Source organism: Myodes glareolus, chromosome 10 (genome assembly GCF_982192425.1).
Source record: "Myodes glareolus chromosome 10, mMyoGla1.1, whole genome shotgun sequence".
NCBI classification, from domain to species: domain Eukaryota; kingdom Metazoa; phylum Chordata; class Mammalia; order Rodentia; family Cricetidae; genus Myodes; species Myodes glareolus.
In genome coordinates, this window is record NC_142035.1 from 25,094,817 (window position 1) to 25,105,534 (window position 10,718).

The 10,718-nt window shown below is 45.7% G+C and overlaps 1 protein-coding gene across 1 annotated transcript; it reads right to left on the reverse strand.

Moving 5' to 3' along the window:
- Positions 1-336: 336 nt before the first annotated feature.
- On the reverse strand, positions 337-10,353 carry LOC146892787 (BPI fold-containing family A member 2). Its single transcript, XM_087911419.1, has 9 exons — positions 10,236-10,353; positions 9,293-9,374; positions 6,952-7,087; positions 6,238-6,345; positions 5,022-5,174; positions 2,672-2,753; positions 1,927-1,990; positions 1,410-1,471; positions 337-509 (listed from the first exon to the last, which is right to left on the reverse strand). Exons 2-8 carry the CDS (start codon positions 9,357-9,359, stop codon positions 1,452-1,454), a joined length of 630 nt encoding a protein of 209 aa, XP_087767545.1. The 5' UTR covers positions 9,360-9,374; positions 10,236-10,353; the 3' UTR covers positions 337-509; positions 1,410-1,451.
- Positions 10,354-10,718: the final 365 nt, after the last annotated feature.

Here is a 10,718-nt window from a genome sequence, read left to right on the forward strand (position 1 = left end):
CAGCCTCCCTGTCAAAGGTGGAATCAAGAACCATGTGCGTCCCCAGGATCTCAGGTGTCCCCAGGGAGACTAAGATTCCTGTAGTCTGGATGTGACATTCAGGAACTGGTGGAGATGCCCCTCAGGAAGAGACAGGCAGGAAAGGCCACAGCCACCTGGCTGAGCCTGTCTTTCTGTGCTCCTGGATCTCACTAGACAGGGTGGTCCTCATTCCGCGTTAGTCTCCAGGGTCAGAATGAACCGCCACTCAGTTCCGATGTCGTCCACACACACAACACACCCTACCGACAGCTCCTAAGGTCAGTACTGAAGCAAGCCGCACACCAGGGTGCAGTTAGGGTTTTAATGCTGAGGTTGAAATAGCAAGGGGGAAGGGCAAGTACCAGGAGAAGAAGAAGGAAGTCTGGGAGGGTCCTCTAGGTGGGCTCAGGCAGACCTTGTGCAGGTGGTGGTAGCAATTTCTAGAGAGAAATGCCACAGGGAGTCAGATGAAGCCATTGGAGACTAATCTGGAATGAGAACAGAGGACATCCGACCATGAGCTGTTACGGCAGCAGCGAGCGCTGGCTTTTGCTGGACGTTGAGTAGATCCAGGAAGCCTGGCCTAACTATCCACCCTTCCCTGAAGTGCCACATGGATTAGTCCTTGGAGAGGAGAGGGAAATCTATAGATTTGTGGTCTTGTTCTCTCACCTGGCCCAGACCCCTACTCATCCCTTCCTCTGAATGGGAAATGATTGAGTAGAAACCATGCCCACAAAGCCAGGATCCAGATGCAGGGCCATGGGCATCTAGGCCATGGGTGTCTGTACTCAAAATTCAGAAAACCCTCCTAGGAAAATAACTCATTTAGTAACAAAGATACCAGCTGTGTCTGGGTTCATGATGTGGGCTCAGGTTTAGGGTGATCTCAAAATTAGAGTTCGGCTTGGAGTCAGGATCAGGTCTCACTTTCTCTTGTCTTGTGACAGACACAAAACGAGCATAGCCCTGGCTCCCTGAGAGGCTGCTGCACACAGGGCACAGAGTCTGCCTGTGGGTTTGGTGAGAACTGCCTCCATAAGTCATGTGTTTGAATACTTGGTCCCCAGTGAGATAAACTGTTTGGGAAGTTTAGGAGGTCCAGCCTTGTTGCAGGGGGTTGTCACTAGAGATGGGTATTAAGATCTCAAAAGGTCACGCCTCTCCTAGTTAGCTCACTCTATCTAGTGACTGTGTCTCAATACATGAGCTCTCAGCTGACGCTCCAATGCCATGCCCTGTGCCTGCTGCCGTGCTCCTCAGCCTGATGGTCACGGGTTCTAACCCTCTGGGCTTCTGAATCCCAAATAAATGCTTTCTTTTATAGTTTCCCTTGGTCATGTTGTTTCGTCACAGCAATAGAAAAGTAGCTAGGACACTGCCCATACCAGCAGGAGTGTCATGGCATCCCTCCTTCGGCTCCTTCCTCTTCAGGCTTGCAACTGTTCCGCTGAAAGAACCAAGTCATGATCAAATCTCAGTATTTGCCATGGGAAATTAAGCAGAGGCCCACCCAACTTGTTGCCTCCCTCCTGCTTATCACTCTGTCACTTCTGTGACTTCAAGTGTGTCACTTCTCATCTGAAGTGGGCAATGACAGTGGCCCACTACACAGACTCTCTTGAGGACACAATGAGGTAGCGCACGCAAGGCACTGACAGGCTCTGGAAAGGGACTGTGTAACCACAGAAGGATCACCTCCAGGTTCTGACACCCTGGGTGCCTGAGTCCTGTTTCCCCAGCAACCCTGTCAATCATGGAGAGCTGAAGCCTCAAAAGAAGCCCCAATGAGGGGAAGAAAAGTTAAAGGCCCAACTTGGTCAGGATGCAAGGTCCCTGGCAGGGGCACCCACAGCTCTTGTCTTGGCCCATGGAAGGCAATCCAGGCCCCAAGCTGTGACTTACAGACGAGGTTTTGAAGAATATTTACATTCAGGCTGCTGAGTAATGATTTGACCAGTGGACATATCTGAGAGGGAGAGAGAAACAGAGAGAAAGAAAAGGGGAGGGAGAAGGGGAACAGATGAGACTTTGCTGGAACACACTGCCCACCCTCCCCCAGTAGAGGGGCTGATTTCCAGGACCTGAGAGCATCTCAACCTTAGCAACCTGAAACTATGGAGTTGTATGGCCTGAATCAGAGCTGTCCCAGGCTTCTGAGAACCCACCACCTCAGGAATGTCAGAAGTTCAAGATCTGAAGATCTGCCATCCAGGACCTTTATACCCCAGATTGCTTAAACCTTGAACTCTTGAATCTGGAAATTCAAGACCCTCAGAAGGCTTAAGCCTTTGGGGAGCCCCAATTCCCAGTTCCCTGCAGCTTCTCATCCACAGGTGCTTAAATACAGTCATTTAAATGAAAAGTGTGTCGACTACAAGAAAACATTAGCTTAGAGTACACAGGTGGTGTGCACGGGTGGTGTACATGGGTGATGCATGGATGTGGTAAACATCTCAAGGCAGCATCTCTGATTTCTGCCTCCTCTCTCTGTAGCCCAACTGCTGAGGGTAGAGGAGGTGCCCACTGACCTCCCGAAGAGAACTCAGCACCTCATAGGAGACAGTGTCCTGAGTACACAGCCACACCCGCAGATACCTCACCTGCTCCCAGCAGGCCTGGCTCTGGGTACTAAGACCTCGTGACTTACTTGGTTTTGCAGCAGGTTGCTCACTATGCTTGTAAGGCGACTAGATACTCCATCCAACAATCTGTTGAGTAAGGCGCTTTGTCTGGAAAAGAGGGGACTTGTGAAGCTTGGTCAAGAGTTCAGTATGGCCTAGAGAGTCCTCAGGAGGTCAGATGACATGCAGCTCTGCTCTGTGGTCTCAGTCCAGCTTGTTGCCCAGTGGCCCATGTCAGGATGGACCATCACTGAGCATCTGAGCATCTCATGCCTCAGTAGCTGCTTCCTCAGTGCCTGGATGCTCATCCCGGCCCTGACACAGAGTTATTCACTCAGCCTCTGCTTACAGAGAGCACTGGACTGAACCTTGGGGGCACTGGGCAATAACCTCCATCATTAACAAGTTTCTCTGAGGTTGCCTTCTCTCATCCAGCTATTATCTCCTGAGGTTCCTATTATGAGTGTTCACTGAAAGGAGAGTTTGCTCCTCTTGTGCCCTGATAAGTATGATGGTTGGCGTAGGGCTCCCCATTTTCCTTGAATTCACTAAGGGACCAAATTCTCCCTTGCCTTATTTTCCCTCTGGATGTGTTCTGGGAGACAGACAGACTGTTTGTTTTCACCAAATTGTTCTCTGGGGCACAGCATAATGCCCACCTAACACTAGGTAGATTTTTGACTTCAATAATGAGAAAATGTGGCTGAGAATATAGACTAGTCTATAAATTATATCCCTTATAATCATGAGGACCTGAGTTTAATCTCTAGCTGTTGTATTATAAAAAAAGAAAGAGAGAGAGAGAGAAAGAAAGAAAGAAAGAAAGAAAGAGAGAGAGAGAGAGAGAAAGGAAGGAAAGAAGGAAGGAAGGAAGGAAGGAAGGAAGGAAGGAAGGAAGGAAGGAAGGAAGGGAATCCAGTTGATAGCAAACACATGTAATCCAGAGCACTGAAGACACAGAAGAGGAGATTCTTCAGTTGCTTAGCCTGCTTGATGAGCTCTAACCGCTGACACATGCACATGTGTGCCCACACACTAACACCCCATTCTCCCGACACAAAACAAGCAAAGAACAAGGCCAGTTAAACATACAGTATCACACCTGATCTGATGTTGCCAACCTTTGACCCTAGTCCTTCAGAGATGGAAGGAGGCAGATCTCTGAGATTGAAGCTAACCAGAGCTGCACAGTGAGACTCTGTCTCAAAATATGTATTCACACACAATGACAACAGGGCCAAGTCCAAGTGCTCTGAAGGTTAAGAGAATATTCTTAGAAGAAAAAGAAGGAATCTGTCAAAGATCCTTTGATATGGAAAGTGCATTGAGAAAGGAGAAAGGTGTTTTACATAGCCACCAATTCCTTGCAGAGGTCCTAAGGTAGGAAAAAACCTGTCTGAACACACACACAAAAAAAATCCAGTGTGTTTTAAGGAGGGTAGGGACTGATCCATAATGAGAGTCTTCATGGTCAATGGGATTCAAACCCTCTGGAGTAACATGAGTTTCTTGGTGCTGCATGACCTGGAAGTGTCCAGCAGGAACCAGGCCTTTGGATTTTCATGCCAAAACTATAGTCTTGTCTTAGAGATCATATCTTTGGTAGAGGGACATGGTTATCAAGACTGGACAGAGGCCATCCCTCTGTTCCTGACCTTGTCCTCCCAGTCCCAGCACATGACATGCAGGCCGTGTTTCCCCTCCCAGACAGAGTAGCATCACTTCCTCCAATCCCTGCCTAAAATGAACCTACTTTTCCAAATATAAAATTAAAGATGTAAATTTTTAGGAGCAACAAAAATCAGTGATAGATAATGACAGAAATTGGATGTCAAGATTCCACTCTAGGGATTTTCCTGAGGGTAGAGATTACTTCAGGACAATCAGAGACCATGCTAGCATCTAATTTTCCAAATGCCTCCCTCTGGAGGTGGATGTAATGTTAACATGTTCAGAAGCATGAGGCACACTGACCCAGTGGAAAAGTACCATAGGTAAATGCATGATTATGGCTGGAAAGGTTCATCCTCCTGCCTCAGCAATGGAAAGGGATAGTCCAAAGACTCAGTGTAGATCTCATGGTTTTTGAGCCCTTAGCATGTTCCAGGCTCTAAGTTAACATGTGCATTTTCTCATGTCTCCATCCCAGAAGCTGATGAGTACAGACCGCTACTGTTGAAACCCATGGGTGTGCAAACGGAGGGATCCAAAGATGAATACAGGGGGACAGTGCTGATAGCTGTGGCAGAGTTGATACTTGAGGTTGGTCCTATTGGATATTTTACAATGCTACTTCCCAGGTATAGAAATAGGATTAAAGTCAGGGGTCCTGAAGCCTCCTGAGAGCCTGGCTCTACTGGGATGGATGAGCCTTACCTGCCCAACAAGGAAATGGAGATATTGTCGGTATCACTCAAGCATTCCCCTGCGACCACAGTGGGAAGGCCAGTCTGGGCATCAGTTTGAACAGTGAGTGAATTTAAGATGTTCAAGGAAACAGCGACGTCCACTGTGGAGCCAAGAAGAGGCCTGTAGAAAACAAGAGTGACACTAGACACAGACATAGAAGCCTTTTCAGGTTTCCATGGTTTTCGTCTGTCTGTGTGGACATAGTGCAGGGAATGTATGGGCAATGTCTATATTATCTGGATGACGTCAACACGTTACATATTCTCTACAAAATTTACATGCTTGTTTAGGATTTCTCTATACCATACTTGTTTAACATGTATAAGATTTTCCCCTGGCTATGTCTAATAACAAAAATAATTGTTATTATTCTGTAGCACAGATTACTTGTTGGCACTCATTCAAAATGCTCTACGTGATTTAATAAAATGGCTTAATGCATTCTACTATTTCAAACTGCTAGGAGTGACATCACCCTCTATTTTATCAACAGTTCTGGACATTGAGAGGTTAAATAACTACCCAGGGATGTCACTGCTCATGGCGTCACAGATGGATCTAATTTACGAAGTACTCCACTACTGGAGATTTAAGCCAGGGTCACATGTGCTGGGCATGTGGTCTCTCTAAATGAAACCCCTAGTCTCTAGAGTTTCTGTTGCACAGGTTTTTGACTGCAATTTTCCTTTTCCTCTTCTTTTAAATGAAAAAGTAAGATTATATTACTCTTATCCATTAGGTCTAGGGCATATCTATGATTTACAGGTTCTTTAAGAGGCATGAACTTGAAAATTAATGTGGCAAGTGATTGAGGCAAAAACTCAAGGTTGACCTCTGGTTCTCCAAAGACACATATGAGCATACACGTGAAGCTTCATACACATGAGTATATATGTGAACCACACGCAGCAGAGCACATGACATGCATATTCTTTTGAAAGAAACATATATACATATATTTTTTGAAAGAAACATACATACATACACATCCTTTTGAAAGAAGCAATATGGCTTGTTTTCACTAGAATACTTTAAATATTTAAATATTTTAGGCCTCAAATGTTCCTCTCTTTTACAAATTAGGAAACTTGGGCCAAAGGCTACACTGTAGCTGGGAATTAAATGCATACTCAAATCAGCTACATACCACTCCTCCCTGTAAACACAAGGGACACATACTCACAGAAACACAGAGACATTCGCTTTGACGGGCAGCTGCAAGTTAACGACATTGCCATCAGAAGACGAGGAAACTTGAAAGTCCAAGATGTTCAGTTCATTGACATTCACCCTGCACAAAATCCATAAGTGATCTCTTGTCATTCCTTCCTGCAGCATTGCAACTCTGCCCATCGCCCTCTGGTCGTTCCTCCCTGCAGCCCTGCAGCTCTGCTCATAGCCCTCCTGTCCTATCACATCCTGGTCACAAGTGTGAGCCTCTGCACTCTCAGGTGCCGTGGACTGAGCTAGGGAAACAACAGGCAGCAGAGACAGAACTTCAACCAGAACTGTGTAACTCTCAGCTCCCATAAAGCCACTGCTTTGGACTAATGGGGTGTGGATTCCAGCTTCCTGTCCCTTGAAGGAACTTGGACTTTTACTTCTGGCTGAATGTGAAGAGGGAAAGTGTTATTCGTAGTGAAAGGCTTTAGATACCAAGATGCAGGTGGGGATGGGGATCTTGTCCATGAAATTACAGACTTGTGAAACCAGACACGTGAATTGTCCAAACTGGCCCTGTAGCCCTACCTCAAATTTACTAAAACTATTACGAGCCTTGCCTCAGAACTCCTCAACTCTGTGGGGAAGAAGAGGCCTATCCATCTGTCTTTCACATTGGACTGGCCTCCCCAAGAGGATTAGTCCCTTTTCTGGCAGCAAAGCAGCACCAGCTTACTGTAAAACATTTGCCAAGAGGTTTAAACTGTCAAGGTCCAGTGTTTTCAAAGCTTCTAGAATGCCGTCCTTGACTGATTGCAAATTCAAGATTTCTTCAAGAGACGCAATATTTAGGCTTAGGTTCTGAAGGACATCTGTAAAAAAACATTACCAATCAGTGCCTGCGCCACTAGGGAATGAGCTCCCATCCTCCTGGTCTCAGGGAAGTCAGTTTCTCTGTGCTGCGTCTGTCACTTTCTGCAACAGCTCAGAGAGAAAGGATTGCCACCATCTCCATTGTGCAAAAGAGGAACCCGAGACTCCTAAGGTTGGGAATGTGTCTACACGGCTGTGTCCACACAGTTTCCAAGAGGACTTTATACTAATATATGTTGCGTATTTCCCAACAAAACAACCGATCAGTTGAAGTTGATTGTGTATACCTGTTTTCAGGGATGACTTGAGGATCTGTCCCTCTTACTGAGATACTCATATGGGTTTGAAAAACCTAGTCAAGTAATTAAGAGAACAAACTAAGAAATGGAAAAAATATCAGACAAAAAAAACCACAGAGGGAAGGTTCTGCTCCGAACTGCAGTGAATGCCTGAAATAGGGGTCCCACAACAGCTTGGAATCAGTCCTAGAAAAGGTAGTTGATACTGGAGCAGGAGAGTGGGGTGTCCCCACAGAAGATCTCAGGAGAACCAGGGAATGAAATGCACAAATGCCATGTACCAGGCGGTGTGTGTGCGGAACTGAGGAGGTAGGCGTCGGAAATATCTCACCTATGAAATACAGCAGCTACTACCTCAGGGATGGAAAAGGGAAACCGCAGCAAAGGAGCCAGGACTTAACATGATGTTTGAGAATTTTGATCAAAGCTCAGTTGTGCCTGCTGTTTTCTCCGCCATTTGTAATCTGTTTCGTTTCGTGTGCTTGTGAAACAGTTTGGCTTGGAATTGTGATAGCGTGTGTGCTTTCCTCTGGCTGTGGCTGCTGAAATCATACACCCGTGAAGACTAACTAGTACTTGTTTCTGTATTGAATATCTTTAAGTAATGTTGAAAGATTTCACTTGTTGCTGTAAGGCTGTTTGTGATATATATGTGTGGACATAATTTTTTAAAAAAGAAAAGCATTTAAGTATGACCATATCCAATCTGTGTTTTCAATGCAGCGGTGAGCCCAGAGAGGTTGGTCAGCAGTTAAGAGTGCTTGCTGCTCTTGTGCAAGACTAGAGTTCATTTCCCACCACACTTGTTGGATGACTCATAACCATCTGTAATTCCAGGGGACCTGACACCCTCATCTGGCTTCTGGGGACACACACAGATATGAACACATAGATACATATGCATAAATAAAAATAAAGTATTAAAACACTTAATCAAATTGATGTAATTCCAGTACTGCAACTTGGCTATGTGGCAGACAGACTCTACCTAATATAATGATGCAGACTGTAAAATTGCAGCTGGCATTGCTTAGAGAGCTCCACCCAGCCACACAACTCCCTAGTAACCTGGCCCTAACACCCTTTTCTCTCTGCTACAGCTCCCCAGCTGGGGAATGAGAGGACGGCTCCTTTCTTTCTATTTGAAAGGGTGAATGCATCATGGGCAGAACTTTCCTAAGAACTGTTTGTCAGATAGCCCTGTTCTTCTAAGTCAGAGAACAGAGGTGCCGTTAAAGAGACAGTGGGGACCTTATGGGCATCTTGGTGATGGCCGTCATTTCCAGGTAGTCAACACAGACCAATAAGAAAAGCCGAAGAACTACAAGAACATATGGTAACAGTTTTGACAGAACACTTTAGTTAAATTATATAAACCAGCAGTAAAGATGTGAAAAACGAGAGTAGTGTTGGCATTAGAGAAACACGAAGGGAAATGAGTCACGTGCTCTCATGTCTGATAATGGCAAAGCAGTTAAAGGTCTCCCCCTTAGTGCTTTCAGTGAACCAGTGGGGTGCATTGTGGGTGCCCCCACGGACTGCTAGAGACAGTGGACAGCGGAATATTTGTCACCAGCTACCATAATTTAAAATGCAAACTTCTTAAAATTTTGAAATCTCACTTTGATGAATTTATCCTGTGCGGACAGTGCCGAGACACTGTTAGGATGTGATGTTACAGCACCATTTATTTCCAAAAGGAAAAGTGGGTGAGAAAGGAACTGAATGGCTGCACATTTCTCAGTAAGCCAGCCAAACAGAATAGCACCACCCCTCCCAGCAGCCTCTGCAGGTTTAGTGATTAATTTGTTCCTCCTGGGATCAGTCATCTAATAGCACATTGATCGACTCATTTTCAAGACAAAATTCAGGATTCCAAATTATTCAGGGCACTGCCAGTATTACCTGAAAGTGCGGCTGAGGTCCCAGAGAGCAGGCCACACAAGACAATGAGGCTCCCAAGTTGGAACATCTTTGGTCCTGATACCTGCATGGTCATAGGAGGAAGAAGAAAAAAGCAGAACCCACAGTGAACATCTGTCACCCTCCCACTTGACCTTCCTACCAGACAGACGTGCTTCTGCTCACAATAGGTAAGAAATGGAACTGACAGAGACGCCCACCCTCAGGGGTGGAAAAAGAAAGTGGGGCCAAGTGCACAAGGGGCTTTTATTCAGTCCAGAAAGGAAATTGAAATCATGAAATTTCAGGAAATGGATGGAAGTGGAGACATAACTACATACAATTATGACTGAGGGGGAAAGTTGACTTGTTCTAGAGATGATCAAACAAGGTCAGGAAAGGAGAGAAACTTCCAAGACACAGCCAGGATGTTATGGGTGAGACTTAGAAAGTCAAGCTGACCCCAGCCTGCGCTCTATGTGCTCTGTTCCTTTGTTCTTGCTGTCTTCTCGGCTTGAGACAAATTTCCTCTGCACTTTGTGACCTAAATTTGTTGTCTTTGTTCAATTAAACTTCAAACCTTCCTTAAAGGGAATTTGAGACCCCTCCCCTGAAAATAGTTCAAGGCTCCCACTACCTGGTTTCACCAAGTTTGAGGCAACACTGTTCTTTGGGAAATAGCTATGACTTTTGTCACTATTGAGCCTAGACTCCAGGTAGAAGCCCTTTTCCATAAACTGAGAAAAGTCATTGAAGAATAAAATCTGAACAGACAACAGAACCCACGTGAACCTAGGTTGTCATTTTTCTGACACAATACTATCTATATCTTTAAAGTTGTTAGAGTCCAACTTCCCTAACACACACAGCGCCTTTCCTCTGCCCTGTGCCCCAAAACCTCCTGAAGACCCTCATGTGGGGGCACACTGGGATAGCCCCTACTCACTGGTTTGGAGAAGGATGCACAAGAATGCCCGTTTCTCTGCACGGTCTCTTTGGTTGCTAGGGGTGAGAGTGGCCCTTATATTGTGGTGAGAGAATGAAAAGCAAGTCCTGGTTACAGGACATTCTAAGGAAACTCCAAAGAAAATACCGAAGGTTAGCCAAGATTTTCCAACCCAAAGGTCACCCAGGACACTTGAGCGACAGTGATGGATGGAGCGGAACTTCTGCTTAGATAAGGCCCTGAGTTGTGGAACCCAAGGCTGCCAAGAAGTTGTCAGTTTTGTATTGGCCTGGAAGATGACCTAGAATAGATCAATGGAAGAAGATTCTGTTGGGAAGGCTTCTGGTGTGTGCCTACACTAACCCATTTATCTCTTTGAAAACTCAGAGAGGGGAAGTGACCAGCCTGTGGTCATGGAAGACATAGGGTAGAACTGTGGTTCTCAGGTAGCTATGTCCAGCCTTTCTATTCACCTGCCCTGTG

Bases quoted from the DNA above. Each gene is read 5' to 3' on its own strand.
- LOC146892787 (XM_087911419.1), bottom strand. From the start codon at position 9,359: ATGTTCCAACTTGGGAGCCTCATTGTCTTGTGTGGCCTGCTCTCTGGG. The intron at 5,175-6,237 runs GTGAGTATGTGT...TGTTTTCTACAG, and splicing joins GCGAATGTCTCTGTGTTTCT to GCCTCTTCTTGGCTCCACAG. The intron at 2,754-5,021 runs GTAAGGCTCATC...CCTCTTTTCCAG, and splicing joins TCCATTTCCTTGTTGGGCAG to ACAAAGCGCCTTACTCAACA.